The following is an 18795-nucleotide window of genomic DNA, read 5'->3' on the forward strand; positions in this document are numbered from 1 at the left end:
ACATATTGTTATATGTAGGTTACAAACGCTGACTCTTCCAGAAGATAATCATTAAGTATGTAGGTATCATGATTTAATTTGATGAATAAATAGCAAATATGTAGTTATCACACTATGAACTTGATTCTATAACGACTGATGTATATTTATGATAAAAAGCAATGTTCTAAAACCTAGTAGTTTGATTGTTGGCTTAAAAAATGTTAAATTAATAAGCATAGATACATAATCGTTCATTGTAAAATATGTCGATTATAACGGAAAAAGTTTTAATCAAATATTTTACATAAAAAACCAAAATTTATTTATTTGACTTTTAAAATGTGACCGAAATATTTAATTTTAGCTTATTTACAGTAAGAGTAAGTATTTAATTCAAATTTCGACATAATTTGAGAAATTTGGTCCTTCTCTGTGATTTTTCTGAACTGATTGAAAATAAAGTATTTTCATACAATCCTCTTCTCAGTTTAAACAACCATTTGAACCATTATGACCGACCAAATAAACGTGCAAAGTATGGAGAAGAGCGCTAGAATGAATGAATGCCTACCTCCTGAAATTGTCCCAGTAATTGTTGGCCCGATTGCCGGGGGGCACTTGGTTATTGAGTGCCGGGCTCTGTCCCGTTAGAGTTTGGCTCGCCATCGGATGAGGGTTACTCATCGCCACATGCGGTGTTAGGTTAAGCAGGCAGTTTGGGTTCCGGTTGTTCTGCACGGGCTGCGCTGCGGCGGGAGGAAGGCAGCCGTTGTACGCCGTCGCCGGATCGCTCATCTGCTCGCTCTGGTAAACGTTGGACGGCAGAATGAAGTTGGCCGGCAGCTGATTGCCGAAATGCTCAGCGGGGAACGGAGGGATGTGGGGCGCTTTGGGTAGTCTGGATTGCGGGTTGGTAGCGTCGCTAGAGGCTAGATTAGCTTGCGATTGTATGTTCCAGTACTGTGATTGAGCGGAATTGGCCCGGGCTCCGTGCGCGACAGGAGTGTTCTCCTGGAAGTGATGCGGCGGAGTGGACTGTGCCCGCGGCATGTTCAGATTCATCATCTGTAGCCTCTCTTCCAACTGAAACAAACGCAAATGACGAACGTCATTTAACATTTCATAAATATTATCATTAAAGATATTATCTCGGGAAGAATTCAGATGACTCACATTGCTGACAGTGGTCCTGAGTGAGGATAATTCTCTCTGCTGACAGAGTAGATGGTGGATGCAGTGAGCGCTCCCCCATGCGGTGGCCGCCTGTTGCTGCTGTATAGCCCACAGTTGACTGCCCATCATGTCCATACCTGGAACACATGCTACTATCAGCACATAGTTGGTAGTGCATTTAGCTAATCCAGCTGATTCTTAGGGGCAAGATAGAAGAGAGACGTAGCATTAGCAGGAGCTGTTCTGGAAAGTGCTGAACACAGAGGGCTTAGCCACGGGATCGCTAACACCCGGGAGACCAGAAGGGAAAAATTCAGCTACCGTGCGTGAGGTCCGGGGTTTTATTGCCAAGGAGGTTATAATAAACATTTGCAATTTCTACACTCTAATGATAAAATAAGCTTGGACTGATACTCGAAGTGCAGAACGATAGTCTTGCCTTTGTATAATTAACAATCTAGTCCGCACTGAATCAATCCAACTCAGTGCCCTATGCACTATTAGGTGTGGACAAGAATCAGAAGGAAGAAAAAATCTAACAAAGCACAGCCATTTGTAACATTATGAAATGATTACAGTAATGTAAACATGATACTTGCTAGATTTTGCAGAAAAACTGAAGAAGTAGTTGGGAATTGAAAACAAAACTATCTTGAATGTATGAACATAATCGTAGTTAGTAAAATAATGGGAAAAAACGGAAAATTAAAAACCACTTACCAGGAAACATCATCGCTCCCATATTTGGGTTCGGCATCATCATAGGATTGGGGGGATAACCCTGGAAGGGATTTCCGTAGTTGGGAAACATGGCTTGGTTCGCATAGTTGGGAAAAGTCATAGCGTTGCTTTGATAGTTGGGGAGAAGGATGGAACTCGGCGCTTGCGTCGTTTGCGAGGAATTGTTCAGGGTTGAAGGTGTCATTTGGCCAGTGCGCTTGTCTTGAAGCAGTGACTGGCAGAAGTTACTGGTCATCTCCAATTGATGCTGCAACTGAAATTTCATGAGTAGATTTAATATTATTCGAGGAATCGGGATGACAACAAAATATTAATTGGAAAATCCAACAATAATATAACATGATTTCAATATCTGCTAAATCTATTTGATATTGTCAAAAAAAATTGTAACAATCTAAAAATTACATTCTATTCAAAAAAAATTTTTTTTCTCGGTTGTGATCTGTGAAGTCTTAAACTATTCTACACTACAATATTTGTCTAATTTCCATTGTGATTTAGCAATGTGAAAAGATCCTCGTACGGATCAAAGCTTCATAATATTGTATGAATTGTGGAAGAATTATAATAATTATTGTCTGAATCCAGGGCTTTTTTTTAAACAAAAAAGGTCCCGGAACACTTTTTACTAAAAAAAATATCTACTTCAAACCCTTATCCGCACCCCAATGGTGCATAGGGCACTGCATCATATAAACACAGTGTTATCTTGATCGTTGACACATGAAGGAAAGGTGATCAGCCCTCCGCTTCAGGTACCAGTCCAGGGTAATATTTAATAAATATTGGAGTGAAAAAATCACTTGTATTTATTTGACCCTCCCTGGGAATCGAACCCGGGACCTCCAGTACGGTAGCCGAGCCTGCTCACCATTACACTACGGAGGCGGACAAAAAAATATATACACATTCAAATATCATTTAAATATTCATTACAATACCATATTTTATAATTTTGACAAATTATATAAATAAAGATTGTAATTACGTAAGGGCCAACATTATTTTGTCTAATTGATTTTGAAAAATGAAAATTAAATTATCCGTGAATAAATATGCCGGAAGGCCGTTCAACCACATTACATGGAAAAAAAGCCCTATTTAATTCAATAAGATTTTACTGTAAATATTGCCTGTCTTATGAGACAATATGATTCTTCAAACTTCACATTATGTAAAAATTTTACGTAAATCTACATTCTTCCTTCCGAGCAGTTTTTAGTTTATTCTCGACAGCATTTAAAAGTTCTGCTGGGAATAATTGTTATTTTGTGGCAATTCATTACCTGGTTAGCTTTGTTGTGCCACCACATTGTCATCTGGGACTCCGAGTGAGGGTTGTGCCACTGCGGAGGCACCATGTCCGGATCGGAGTTGGATTCTAAAAATAATTCAACATCACATTTGTTATTTTATTTATTGTTTCGGCATTAACTTTGTGGTAAGACATGTTACAATGATTAAAGAAAACACTTGTTTTTTACCACTTGAGTTTTATTATAGACTACATGTTTCAGAAGTTAAACTTCCATCATTCAGGTCTGTATATACAGACCTGAATGATGGAAGTTTAACTTCTGAAACATGTAGTCTATAATAAAACTCAAGTGGTAAAAAACAAGTGTTTTCTTTAATCATTATCACATTTGTTACATTTCCATTATTAATGATTTTAAGTAATCAGGAAAATAGCTTGTAAAATTGTAACATTTTGGTGTGATTTAATGATTCCATATTGGTTTAACACAGGGTTGGTCACGTTTTGTCGCAACTTTAATAATGATTTCAATAGAATACAGTAAAAAGAACAGATTTGCATTTAAATAATTTTTGTATGCAATATTGAAAATGTAACTATTTGGTGAGGACTACCACATTTATACTACAAGTACTAATGAAGGGGGTGTCGGGGAAGGTTTGATTTCCCTTTTTTAAAAAAATCAGGAATGATAAATAAAATGCTTGTATGTATATGTATAATATTTTGGCAGCTGTCAATTAACACGCCGTGAGCAATGTTAAGTATTGCGTGTGTTTTTAGTACGTTCAATAGATGGCGGTGCCATTACGGTAAAAAAAACTGGTTTAAAAAAAACATGTTTTTACCTGTCACAGGTGTATACAAACATGCAGGTATTCAAATGAAACATTGTGTCAAAATTTCAAAGCAATCGATAAATATCTTTTTTTTTTATTCATATAGATACAGTTATAAATTTACTCACGGGGGAGGACCTTCATTATTTATTTAAATTCAAAACAACTTATTTCTTTAATTAATTTTAGAAATAGATCATTTTATGGGAGCGCAAGAAAAATACTGTCAACGTTTATCAAGAACAATCTAGACTACTTTATCGAGAAGACAAATAACAAACCAAATAAGACGACAGGTGTTAGAGCAATTCATATTTGAAATTAAAAGCAGATCCAAAAATGAAAAATAAGATTATGCAAACTTAAAATATAGTGTTGCATTCATTGTATTACAATATTTAATAAATGATTTTTTTCAAATCATAAATGCATGTATACATTTCACAAGTAATATTATGGTTATGAACATTTGAATAATATTTTGGGTTCGTACACATGGGTGACTGTTGCGTATTTTATGTATATGAATGAGAAATAAATTTAAGTATGTGATACTTTTGTACTGTACAAAACATTATTACAGAAGATAAGAAAAAAATCTGTAAAATGATGCAAACATGACAAAAAATAGAATCCCCTGTATTAATTATGTCAAAACCAAGATCAAAATGTAAATGGACATCACCGTGTAAACTTTGCATACAATTGGCTTGGCATTTTTATGATTATTATTGGATTGGCATTTTTATGAACTAAATATCCTAATGCGCACTAACCACCACATGGAGGCAGACAAAATAGGCTACCATGCTGGAGGTCCCGGGTTCGATTCCCAAGAGGGTTAAAATAAATATTGGTGATTTTTCACTATGATATTTATTCAATATTACCCTGGACTGGTACATGAAGCGGAGGGCAGATCACCCTTCCTTCATGTGTTAACGGTCAAGATAACACTGTGTTTATATGATGCAGTGCCTTGTGCACCATTAGGTTTAAAAAAAATCTTATTGTATACTCTACCAGCTATTAGAGAGAATAATTTCCCAGGTGAAACATATCGGTTTTTACCCAGATGGATTGTATTAAAAAATTTAAACTGTCTACATTTCTGGGTATGCCCCACCACCATTGGGCATTCAACAATATTTTTATTTATTTATTTAATATAGTTACATTTTTTTAATACAATTTCTATATATTTGTACGCAATACAATCTTATAATTTTAGCTACGCTGAGTTTAAATATTACATTGATTTCATCTGAGGGAATCGATTAAGGGAAGGAGTTAACCGATAAATTATTAAAGCTGTAATAAATTACATTTCCATACCAAAGAGAGTTTTACAATATTATAAATCAGCTAGTTATTAACCCTTATAGTGCTGAGCTTATTTTCACATATTTTGCATAAATTGCTAATTGCTTTTCATCATGACTACTTGACGAATTTGACATTTTGTAGGTAGAAATAAAAAACTTTTACTTAAAAAAATACAAAAATCAATATTCAATTCACAGCAAAATAATTTTGAATGTTTTTTTATAAATGTTATTAACTTATTAAAAACGTTATACATGCGCGCGCTTAGACACATCCGTATAGGTCGATACCTTAATCAAATTGCGCAATAGTCGGTATTCCGACGTTCCGCACTTTATACTCAAAAGAGAGTCGATCTATCGACGGTTAGCACTCTAAGGGTTAAGTTAGATAATGCCATACCATGATTATTTTTGTCATTATGTTGTCTGTGGTGTCGAGGGGGCAGGGAAGCCATGGGAGGGGGAACGGGGTCCCGGTCACCCTCGCTCGAAGTCTCGCTGCTTGCGTTAGACACGTTGCTCACATCGCACACATCCTGCTGGAAGAAAACACCTTTTTAAGAAACACATAATATTATTTGAATTCACAAACAAACCCATTTCTAACCATCTCTTCCACGTTCATCCATCTCCTTATACATACCCGCTGATTGTTTCAACTCCTTACCTGACCACTATTAAGTATTGGCAAACTTGATCATGCCAAGTTTTTGCTCTTTTTTCCAATTACATTCGCCTCATAAATTTGTTTTACCGTTCTTTCCTCACTCATTCGTTCTACATGTCCAAACCATCTCAACACACCTTTCTTAATTTTATCGATAATAACTCATTAAATTTAAATTCATTTTATCAGAAAAATTATATAAAATCATGGTTTTCAACTCCTACCTTGTTGTGTATATAATACAGAATTTTATCTAGCCTCACACCAGTCTGATGATGTCGGTTATGACGAAACCCGATTGATGGTCAAATAAAATTAATGTGGAAAAAATTACATTATTTTATTTTACAAAATACATAACATTTATTCTACTTGTTTGTTGTACACATATATGGTAATCCCTCAATAATCAACAATTTTTTTAAATTTACTAATTAACATTTGAATTTTTTTCTCTTCTTTAACCCATCGGCCTATCAGCCGCCAACCGTTGGCGGTAGGTATGTTTTTACATTTGTAAATCAGCCGCCGTTTAAGCCACACCCCCTTTCGTGGTAGTTCATTTTATAAAGATACTTTCGTGTGATATCTACAAATCAGTAAAGAAAGCTTTTTGTAATGCATTATTTCTTGTAATTTTAATACAAATTTATTGACGACACTTGACCAAAGATGTCCCTGTAAGAAAAGAATTATCCTTTTGATTGAAATATCAACTAAAATCAGTGAGAAATCAAAACTTTACATCCCAGGAGTAATGTTTTATTCAGTTATTTTTACATGTTTTCATGTTAATTTATCACATTTCTGATCTAAACACATAATAAAATACGTGCATAGTAGTTATATGTACCATATTTATTGGTAAAACAGTAAAAGTTATAATTTTATGAGATAGTTTATTTTTATAATTCGGTTGGATTTGAACGCCGTTGACGCCACGCGCGCGGTGTTATTGGTCGGCTGTTAGACCGCGCACTAAACAGCACATGAAGGTCACAACAAGAAGACAAAAGGTGCAGTAGACGGATTAAATAAAGCCATACCTTATTTCTGGCAGAGGGTGGCTCGTCGTTGCTGACGGGCAGCGTGAGGAAGGCCCCGGCGACTGCGTCCGGGGGAGGCGACGAGGGGACCAGAGGAGGGCGATTGTGCAACTTGCCGGAGCCGCTAGCGCCCGCCCCCTGCCCCGGAACGGCGGGCTTGTTGCCCCCCTGCGACGCATACGACCCATCTAGGGACTGGGTGGAGTCACCGAAGTAACACGCATCCTGTTAGGAAGATAACAATAAGCATAATTATCATAGTTTGAAAAGCAGTCTGTAAAGCAAATTTTAAAGGTGAAGCTAAAATCATAAGAGTTAATGTTTTAAAATGATTTTTTCAATTTAAGTTTTACTTAGTAAGTACCACTATTTCTTAAAATCTACCGTGACATGTGTTTCGATGTTTTCCGCATCATTTGTTTGAAAATAGTGCGGAATGCATCGAAACACGTGTCTCCATAGATTTTATGAAATAGTAGTATTTACTGAGTAAAACATAAATTAAAAATGGATAGATTTTACCACAATGTGACTGCCAAATCAATTCATCAAATTATTTTTTAAATGATAAGTATACAAATAAAAAGTCATTTTACAATCATAAGATGGGACTTACTTTGTGCCAAGTGCGATTTTTTTCTACAATTTGTGACTATACAAAGTGTAATTTTCCAAAAATTTATTAGTAAGGTGTAGTATATCAGATGCAGCAAATGGTGTGTCAGACTGAAGCGTTAATTAAAAAAAAATAAGGTATGAAATACTACTAACCAAATAAAGTACTATTGGCTAACTTAAATTTATACATCTGTCAATTTTCAGTTGTTTCAGCTTGCAACAAATTGTGTATAAATATGTCACACATGTATAAATATGTCACAGTTCTTTCAGAAGAGGCATTGACCTACTAAAATGTGGTCCGTACATTTTTTAATATTTTACAAAATGTGCAATAAAATACACAAGTCGAGTTTTTAGTACATAATTAGTGAAAGGAATATAAAACTCTGTCATAAATCGTGTTCTCATTTTGCATACAAATATTGAGAATACACAAATAAATTAAATAACACAATTGACTGCAGAGTGTTATTATTATACTGAATCCATAATGTGTTATTGTGATAATATAAAACAAGAATACATATTTACTGAAATAGATATTTACATTTAATAAATCATTTTTAAAATCATTGAGGATGTAGGCCAAAAAGGTGAACAACTTGAATTTGTAGGTCAACAGTGCTGGAAAATTATGAATAAAAGCTAATTTATTTTAATTGAATTTCTTCAATTGCCCAAAATTAAAAGTACCAATTTTTTTTAAAATTATTATTAAGCCTCCACTCATTTACGAGTGAAATTATCTTAATTCACCTTAAAATTATCAATAGAAGATCCTCTGCATGGCAACTTGTGGGAAAGCCCTCCGCTCATCCTGTTTATGTTCAACTGATTCCGGGAAGGAGAGACGTAAGCTTCATCATCATCCTGGTCACTGCAAAATTAAAGGTCGATATTTGGTATTTTAGATTGAAAAAATAAACTTTAATTATCACAAAACATTAACTAAACGATGACACTCTTGTCACAAGTATTTCTCTAAATTATAGTTTAAATATCTGAGTGTAGACCTGTGTTTTGCTGTTATAATTAATGACTTCGTCGAGGGTCTTCAATTAATTGTCAACAGGGTACATAGGTACTCTACGCACATGGGGCTTACAATAAATGTTGCAAAAAACCCATGTGTTATGCAACAGCTCATGCCTAGATGCCCAACAACCCTTAACGTTGAGTAACCAGCGCATCGAAAGGGTCGAGAGTTTCAAGTACTTGGGAGTGTATGCGACTGAAAATGGCAGGCGGAGAATTTTAGGCGTGCGGTGGTTTGACTTTGTGAGGAATGAAGAGATAAGGCGTAGGACGCAGCAAATCTTGGTCACATCTGTCGTCAAGAAAAGGCGATTCAGTTGGCTTGGCGATGTACTCCGCATGCCTCCTGAGAGCCTTAATCAAGCTTGCCTCTTTTACAAGGCAACAGGTTCGCGCCGCCCAGGACGACCACTGCTGACAATTCGTCGGCAGTTTTCGTCAGAACTTCGGGACGCGGATCTGACTTGGGAAGATGCAAGGGAGCTGGCAGCCGACAGAAAAGGCTGGAGACAGTTTGTGGACTCCATATGCTCCACCTAGGGAGCGGATATGGTTTAATATAATAGACCTGTGTAGTCAAACAGATCTTCGATGTGAAGTGATGGGGCAAGTAAACAATGCTGCAGTCATCTCAGGATGGAAAAACCCTGACATAAAGATCCACAGCAAAATTAAAATATATCAAACTTGTGTGCGACTCATCATGACATGTGGCATGGAATGCAGAGCAGACACCGCAATGACAAAAAACGCGCTAAGAGTGTCAACATCAAATAATTCCTTCATTTCTATTTTTTAAATTAGGCCGGCGCAGACGGTAAAAATACACTTCCTGTTCTTAAGCATCAATCGACCGAACAGCTAGAAATATCTTTCCCGTCTTTAGTGAGTTAAAATGTGCATATCTTATGAAAGGTATGATGGTTTTTTTGTGTGGAGAAATGTACAATATTTGAAACATACCTGGAATAGCCGTTGTCAATGTCTGTCCTCATGGTGAGCGCAGAGCATGCGCAGTCATCTTCCGCCACTGCAGCGCCGGGGACGGCAGGCGGCGGCAGGGGGTGCGGGAGAGAGGCTTCCTCAGCACCGGGGGCCGGAGCCTTGGAGGCCGCCGATTGGTCCAGAGCCAGAGATTGCTGGTTGGTCCGATGATCCACCTGAAATTGTATTTTTTTTTGTTATTTTATTCTTAAAAATAAACAACTTTTTCCAATTATTGAAAGTTATGTTTGAAAAGCCATTAGAGGGACCAGAAAATGTACATTTTTAAAATGATGGGAATATTCAAATTAACGAGATATCAACACACTATAGACAGGAAAGGTATTTCTACCTGTTCAGTCGATTGATGCTTATGGACGGGAAAGGTATTTTTATCTTCTGCGACATCTTCATTTCAAAGTCAGAAAAAAAGGAATTTCATTTTTAATGCTTTTTATATGAATATTATGTACCAATCTCATTGTTTAGGTTTTAACTATATGTACAAAATTATCTTAATCCAATCCCATTGCCAGCGGTCCGCAGGCGTAAAAAACACCTGTCTGAATTGTGTTGAGAATTAACAAATTTTTCTAATTATTGAAAGCTTTGTATAAAAAATCGTTAGAGGAACCAGAAATTAAACATTTTTCAAATTATGGGAATATTCAAATTAATGAATCCGAAACATACTAACCATCGACAACCTAAAAAGAGTTTACTATGCTATCGTTCACTCACTACTACAGTATGGCATTATTGCATGGGGAGGCTCATACAACAACATACTGAACTCAGTGAAAATAGTACAGAAAACCATAATTAAAGTCATCTTGAAAAAAAAAAACATATTTCCAACAAAATTATTATTTAAAAAATTTCAAGTCCCAAATATAGAATCCATTTATAAAAAAACCGCAGTTTTTCAAATACTAAAGGGTGACAACTATTTAAATTTAACAAAGAATTTATCATCGAGATTCTCAAACGATTTTTCTATTCCAAAATGCAACACCAAGCAATTTCAGCAAAACTTCAAATATTTGGCAATCAAACATTTCAATAAACTCCCTAAAGAAATAAAAAAAATAGATGATATAAAAATCCTCAAGAAAAAAATTAAAGCTCTATACATTTAAATCTTTAAAAAAATATATTAAAAAAACTATTATATCTTTTATTATATAACATTAAACCACGAGTGTAAGTCCCTTTCCAAGCACAAGAGCACAGACTCTTTTATGGAGAGGCACAGCGAATCGAAATATAAAAGTTCTACATATGTATAAATGATTCAAATGTTATTATGTTATAAATAAAAATGTAAATATATTAAATGAATAAAAAAAAAAAATAAAAAAAAATGAGGCATAATAATGTAGCATGGTGCATTTTGATAGTTAATAACATAAAGGCAACAAGATCTGTGCTTCAGGTCTGGGTGTTATTAAATAAATATTAGAATGAAAAATGTTTTAATTTGAAAATTTTGTGAAATGTTTTTTTATTTGTGAAAATGAACATTTTGACACCCAAGAAATCGAGTTTGGGACCACTAGAACAGTAGACAAACGCCTTAACCTACAATATCTTGTCATTTATGTTGTGGTTTCTAGTTGAATACCACTTTAATTTATCAGAAGGGAAGCAAGATGAAAGCGGATTACTTTTAACACAAATTTATTCAGTTCTATAAAATTACAATCAAGAAAATACTTAAGAATAATCGTGTGATTCTAATATGAGAACAGTTGAAATACGTGTCGATCTGAGGACGGGCGGCGGCGAAGTGTAACGGGCTCGTTTCCGTTCGTTGCGGGCTTTGTGTAGGATGTTCGTTATTTCACTCGATTTGAGTTGCCATAGTGGAAGTGTGGGTTGCCCACAATGTGACGAATTGTTGTGAAAATCTATTGTTTTGTATTTAATCTATAATATTGTATGACAGTGATAATTATTGTATGTGATGATTTTTAGTAATAGTAATATGTATGTAGTAATAGTGTTTTCTTAATTATTATTGCACTTATTTTTGTTAATATTGTTAACCTGTTAACCGGGAGGTCCGCTGTCCAATTACGCAACTTGTAACGGGCGCGAACTCTTTCACGAAAATAGGTAGGTAAGTTTAAGTACGCACCCGTCACTGCTCACCCAGAACACGTCTACCACTTTCAATAGCGAAATGATAATGATTCACTCCGTGTCTTAAATTCATGTCGAGACATGTATGGATGACTAATACCTTTGTTGTTGGAAAAATATACATCCCGCCCGTTCCAGGGCGCAACATATATTTGACGCGGATCCAGCAACTATAATGGGCGCTTTATTGTAGATAGTTTTTTTTCTACATTAAATGTTTATTTTGAGTAACTTACGTCCTTGCTCATTAAACGCTCCAGCTGCCTCTTCTTGGCCTCCAGCTCGGCCTTGAGGGCCAGCTGTCTCCTCTCCACGGGACCACCACTCCTCGGGAGGTACCCGGCAGCAGCGTGACCACCACCCGTGCTGTTGGTGCGCTTCTTATCCTCCGACTTGATGGAAGATCCACTTGATGTGCAGATATCTGGAAATGAGGATTATAAACATGTATACTTCAAATTTAAGCGGAGGGCTGATCACCTTTCTAGACGGCCTCATTTCAAAGTCAGAAAAGAAGGAACGATTTAATGTTTTTATTTGAATATTATAATATATACCAATCTCTTTGTTAAGGTCTAAACTGTATGTCCACAACTATTAAATCCCTTTGCGAGTGATCCTCAGGCGTAAAAAACACCCGTCCGAAATGTGTTTAAGATTTTTTTTAAATAGAGAATGTATAATATAAAAGAGGATTTGGATCAAGATTTTAAACAGCAAAAAAAAAATACAATTGAAAACGAATAATTTTTACCTCTGTTGCTAGCGTGCTTTAAACGACGCCGTTCTTCGCTTAAGCCTTGAGCTGCCTGTTTCAGTTCGTGCGTTAGCTGCTGTATAGCGGCAAGTCCAGACCCCATGTTGTCTCCTGGAATAGTACAATTATTTCCATAAATCAAAACCCTAAAGGATACGTATTTACATTATCAAATTGCTACATCATATACTAACTGCTGACGAGTGATGACATTTTTTGTTTTTAGCCTCAAATCAATATGATGACCTATCTGGGGGTGAGAGATAGATGAGGATCAATCAATTCAAACCCTTATCTGCACCCAAGTGTGCATAGAGCACTGCATTGTTTTGATGCAGTATTATCTTGATGTTACTTACATGAAGGCTAGGTTACTGCGTTTCAGGGACTAGTGCAGGGTAATATTAAATAAATATTAGAGCGTAAATCGGTAATATTTATTTTCACCCCCCCTGGGAATCGAACCTGGGACCTCTAGCACGGTAGCTAAACACGCTAACCATTAGACCATGAAGACGGATAGATGAAGATGGGTCACCAAATTTGAAAAGTTTGAATGGAGAGAATGTATTGAGATGGTTTGGACATGAACAACTAATGAGTGAGGAAAGAACGGTAAAACAAATTTATGAGGCGAATGTAATTGGAAAAAGGAGCAGAGGAAGACCAAGAAAAAGTTGGCATGATCAGGTATGCCAAATACTTGAAGGTGGTCAGGTTAGGAGTCGAAAGAATCGGCGGGTATGTATGAGGAGATGCATGAAGGTGGAAGAGGCGAAGAATGTTTGCAAAGACAGAGGGGTGTGGCGTTCTATTCTCTCTGCCTACCCCTGCGGTGAAGCGGCGTGATGGTTAGTTAGAATGGAGAGAAATATACTTAAATGGTGGAATTACCAATGGACTGGTGATTCTGTTCGCTGACATTTGTGCACTTGTTAGAGCCGGAGGATATACAATTCTGCAATCTGGACAGACCGAGAGGAGTATTTTGGTTTTTAGAGTTAGCACCGCTGCTCTGTGATGCGGCTTGTCCGTCCTTTATCAATTTGGATGAAGAATTTGAGTCAGTTCTGCAGAGAGGTACATTGTTCACAGACGATTCGGACACCCTGAAAAATCCAAGAATAATTAATTTTATAGAATTCTCTTAGTATTTAAAACATCATTTATACGGAAACATTTACTAAATTAACCTTTGAATGCATGATTTTTTATTTTTTTATTTTAAAAAAATCTGACCACAATAACTGAATGTCAAGAAAGCACTCACAGCGCCATCTAGTTATAAAAAGCTGACTTAATTCTAACGCCTAGGTGTGTGATGAATAAGTAACAGTGTGAATTATAACAAATCCTAGCGACTAAAGGATGTTTCAACTGATGTGAAATTGTTGTTGCAGAATCGCAACGGTATGCATTCAAGGGTTAAGATAGAATATAAATTTACCTGTTCCGATTCCTATTTTGGTTCTCCTGCTGTATTTGTGAGTGAGAATTGTCATATATATTTTCATCTTCAAATGTTGAATTGACTCCGAAATTGTTTTGTATGGAATCAACTGTCCTTAGCATACCTGAAATAATATTTATGGTAAGAATATTGCTACAATATTAAAAAGGTAATTTGTATTAAAAGCTTTCTCTCAACATTCTAGTAGCTCTCAGGAGACTTAAAAGAGAGAAATTCTTCACCTCCAACAAAAAAAATTCTATGGACTGGATTCTCTTCTTCACCTCTCTTTAACCAGTTTGCTGCCATAAGGACGTTAACGCGCTCTCCATTGAGCTTGTCACAAGCCAATACCAAATCCGATTGGAATATTTTTTTCATTAAAATATATAGAGACATCTATTGGAAAGATCAAGAAATACTATAATATTACAATTTACCGATATTATCAAAGTTACAGTCATCTTTCTAAAAGCTTTCACTGGTAGTCTCCGATACAAGGTTACTGACTACAGTTTTTTAAAATGACTTATTATTTTCGGGCAACATTAACATTTAATTTGTTCCTTTTCTAATTTAAGTTAACATAAATAAATAAATGAATAAACATATTTTATGAACACAGTTATATTCTGCAATATTTAAGTAAATGTGTTGTATGTAAACTGTGTTTTTCAAAGTAAATGGCAGTTCAAACGCCACAGGATGTATATATTTGGTAAGTTTTCATAATATCCTTTACATCTGTATGCAAAAAATTTACTTTTTTAGGTTTTATTTTTGTTGAAAAAAATCACGGCCTGCTGGGTACGGCCATATTAATACTTTCCGGCATTGAAAGGGGTTATGGCTTTTAACACTTCAAGATTGCTTTGGCGAGTGTTAATACAACAAGTTAGGAAGATGATGTACTTACTCTTCAGTCTCTCGAGTTCCACCTTCATGACGTTGACTGCCGCCACCTTGCTCCGAATGGTGGCCTCCACGGAGCCGGCTTCGTCCTCGCTGGCCGCCCCCTCGGAGCCCCCCCAGGCGCCCCCCGCCGCACCGGCCGCTCCGTCTGCGCTCGGGGGGCACGACACGGCGTCCGCGAGAGACGACGTCGCCGCATGCAGGTTCTGTATCTTGGCCACCTGCAATGCCTGAGACATGTTAAGATCTTAGAAGACCTAGAAAAGATCGCTGATGGTAAACCGCAGCAAATGTCGAGACAGCTCAGTCAATTAGTCACCCTTCTGCAAACATTATTGCTAAGAAAAGCAGTCGCTCCAAGTGGCCATATTGCCAAGTGCATTTGCTTTATTTTTATTACTGTATTTATTTTTTATTTTTTTATTTATATTTCTACTTAAAATAGCTTCTAGTTCAATTGACTGTCCCGAACTACTTTCTAAGCTCTCTTTTTATATTACTCCAATAGCACTTAATAGCACTTTTCACACTCCTCTTGTTTTACAGACAGAATTCATATTTATGGTGAACTTTTTCCAATTTTCACGCAATCTCTAAAACTTTTAACATAGACTTGTTTGAGAATAACTACAGTAGTGTGCGGCGCTTGCTCTCCAAATTATGGTTAGTTGTGCATTTGTATGTGTATGTGTGGGTGCATGTGTGTCCATGTGAGCGTATGTGTGTAGTGTGTTTGTTTGCGAATGAATGTTTTTATATATCATGTATCTATTTGTGAAGACCTGTAATTGGCTTTGTGTTAATTGTTTTGTTTACTGTTTTGTATTTGTAGCTGTTGGTTTCCTAAAAATAAAAATTACAGTCGGTTTAGTTCTTTTTTATAACTACATTCTATATAACATACATAACTATAAGACTTTATACCATATTGTGTAATTTTACTGTCTATTTTTGGGACTTATTATGGTTTAAATATCTCTACGGTCTTTCTGCATTTTGTTTCAAGATGGAAAGGAGTGTATAACCCAATCGGAGTTACCTGGCTCTCGAGGTGTTGTCTCCTCATCTGCAGGTCGCGCAGCATGTCCATCTCGACCTGGTCGGGGGGGCCTCCAGCTGGAGGGGGCTCGCGTGCCCCAGGAAGGGGTTCACGGGATCGAGAGCTCGACGCACGCTTGTGAGCCCCCTGGTTCATCCAATTGTACTGTAATGAAATGCATACATTGCTTATCTTCAATTCTGCATACCTGTTAATTTTGTTAACCTCTTAACTGGTTACTGCCAAAAGCGTCTTAAGACGCATAATTTTCTGTGCACGGAGCGCCACTCATACAAAAATTACGTCTTAAGACGCGCCGTTTTAAATGGGCTTTTACTAAAGAAAATCAATTATTTAAAATGTACAAATATATTGAACGCATAGTGACATCTATTGAGAATATCTTTGCATACTTAGAATTGAAACAGAATTTGTTTTTACCACTTTAAAAGTAAATTAAAGAGAGCTTTGTCGTCGGATCAACTAATGGCGCTCAGAGTTGTCCAATAATCCCCGAGTTGCCGTCACTGCCGAAACTGATGATTTTTTATTTTAAATTTTTTAAAATCATAGTGTGTGTGTGTATACTTTTAATATTAAACTAACATAAACAATTACTTTTGACATATAATTTAGTTTTCATATTTACTATGACTAATTTTGTGACAACCCTGCACCATGAACAATTAATTTTATGATTATGGATAAATGACTGCACGCTACCACCATACATGTACCTGGCGGCAGTTAAAAGGTTAAAGATCTCCTTACAGGCATTATATACCAAGACATTCTGACATGACTCACATTATTGTTATGTTGGTTTCCTTCAGTCACGTGAGGTAGTGTGGTGGCCACCCCGATCTGGTTGCTGCCGTACACCCTGCCTGCCCCCTGGTACACGGGGAGCGCGGCGGGATGGGAGGGGGGGTCGTGCATGTCTCCAGTAGCACCCCCAAAGTGCTCCAAGTGGCTGTTTCTGGCAACATTCATCTCGGCTAGCTGTTCCTTCGCTTCCGCCTAAAACATACACAACTTGAAGATGGTCCTACAAATTCATTACGATAAATGATATTTCAACATTTATTCTATGTAGTTATCTCTTATTTATTATATCGTAGTCATACAGGAGAAAGTGACCAAGTGCATTGTTTTACAAAAACGTGATCATTGACTATTTGATATCTTACTTGCTTAATACATATTGCCCTGAAAAAATCCCAAAGGATTTTAAATTTGGATGTATAATATATTGACTTGTTAAAAATGACTAACTGCATTGATGTTTATTTCCTTGCCAAGCAACAGTGACTTAAATGGCCCTCCAGAACATTTTACGTTTTGGTAGTTGGTCACTTTTTCCTGTACGACAACGATATCGCGCACTCCTTTCAAGAACGTCATAAATCAAAAAACTTGATTTTTCAGGAGAACGTTTTTAAAGTTTAAAAATATAATACAATGTATTAAAAATAAATATCAAGCCACTTATTGAACTTTTTTCTGAGCAACAGATATTTTTAAGTAAAACCTAAAGGTTTTTTCTCCATTTGAAAAATATTTAGTTTATTTAAAAAAATAATTAAACAATACCTTTTCTACAAAATTAAAAAACAACATTTTCTTCCCTCTAGCGGGTAAATATTAAGTTAAAAATATGATTATTTTTCTGGGGTATAGTACATTTTCTAGGCATTCTGAAAACATGCATAACTCAAAATTGACAATATTTGATTTATGACGTTCTTGAAAGGAGTGAGCGATATGTGTATACCCCAGAGAATATATTAAATCGACAAACAATGTGAAAATGAGTTATGATATGTACATACAATTTGTTAGTATTCCCAACATCATTAGTATTTTTAATGCTTATTGCGAGATAAATCTGAAGCGGAGACAACCACACTAATACTAATCATACTCGGGTGTGAGAATATAAAATATCTATTTACAAATTAACAAACATGACTCGTAGCTAATCAAGGTTATAGGCAGGAATGGGTTTATCCATTTCTCTCTCTGCTAACACTTTGCCAGTTACGGACAGTTATTTTATCAACACCTTCCAGACTTCTCTTTCTAACAAACATTTTTCACAACCGATACAACTCATCCTGCAAAAAAATGTGTAGTATGTCACCATGTGAACCTTGCCCAACAAGATGGACAAGATACAGAGACTGTAACCCCATATGTATAATAATTTATTTAGTATTTTTTTTATCTTATATTAACACTATTATTCTAGTTCTACGTATAATACCTATACCCTTATACCCTTTACTATGACCTAAATTATATTGTACACCCACACACAGGCCATGCCTTTGTGGGATCTTTTTTTGTATTTATGTTTATATTTTATTTTATATTAAAAATAAAGAAAAAAACATATATAATATAAAACTGGATCGGATAGTATAGGTTTATATGATTATAAGAATCTTTTATATTGTTTATGCGCCATGTACGTTACGCCGTTGTATAGGACAATCCGGCAAGCCTAGAGACGTTGAAATGTTTTGTGACACTTATGAACCAATTTAATATTATTTCTATGTTTCCAAGCCATTCGCACACTGGATTGGCTTGTCTATTGGCCTTATGTGAGCCCACTTTTTAGCCAAAGGCAACATAAAATATATCTGTCAAATAAGTAGTCAAACTGCCTATGTTATTGTCCCGCTACAGTCTTATGACAAGATTTCATTGGTAGTCAATGACTTGTTTTCTGACGCTTGAATGGACTCTATTCGGAATTTATCACATATATACATAATTGACATTACGTTTTAACTTGTATATTTTTGCACAT

The 18795-nt window shown here is 36.0% G+C and overlaps 1 protein-coding gene across 12 annotated transcripts in view; it reads right to left on the bottom strand.

Annotated features, from left to right (window-relative positions):
- LOC148310653 (uncharacterized) overlaps positions 1-18795 on the bottom strand; it is a 31911-nt gene that overhangs the window by 4431 nt on the left and 8685 nt on the right. For 5 of the 12 annotated variants that reach the window (XM_088258070.1, XM_088258067.1, XM_088258061.1 and 2 more), the window contains 15 exons: positions 16785-16997; positions 15978-16142; positions 14943-15168; positions 14024-14150; positions 13471-13685; positions 12574-12687; positions 12056-12243; positions 9654-9850; positions 8412-8532; positions 7035-7259; positions 5722-5860; positions 3183-3277; positions 1876-2149; positions 1156-1292; positions 554-1065 (listed from right to left, as the gene is read on the bottom strand). In XM_088258070.1, coding sequence (XP_088114196.1) covers positions 554-1065; positions 1156-1292; positions 1876-2149; positions 3183-3277; positions 5722-5860; positions 7035-7259; positions 8412-8532; positions 9654-9850; positions 12056-12243; positions 12574-12687; positions 13471-13685; positions 14024-14150; positions 14943-15168; positions 15978-16142; positions 16785-16997 — 2948 coding nt within the window. The remainder of the gene's footprint in view (positions 1-553; positions 1066-1155; positions 1293-1875; positions 2150-3182; positions 3278-5721; positions 5861-7034; positions 7260-8411; positions 8533-9653; positions 9851-12055; positions 12244-12573; positions 12688-13470; positions 13686-14023; positions 14151-14942; positions 15169-15977; positions 16143-16784; positions 16998-18795) is intronic. The other 7 variants (XM_088258072.1, XM_088258065.1, XM_088258069.1 and 4 more) reach the window with 3 other exon arrangements.

The sequence above is a fragment of the Brachycentrus maculatus genome, unplaced genomic scaffold (assembly GCF_059751285.1).
Source record: "Brachycentrus maculatus isolate JH-2025_06_01 unplaced genomic scaffold, ASM5975128v1 h1tg000090l, whole genome shotgun sequence".
Taxonomy (NCBI): domain Eukaryota; kingdom Metazoa; phylum Arthropoda; class Insecta; order Trichoptera; family Brachycentridae; genus Brachycentrus; species Brachycentrus maculatus.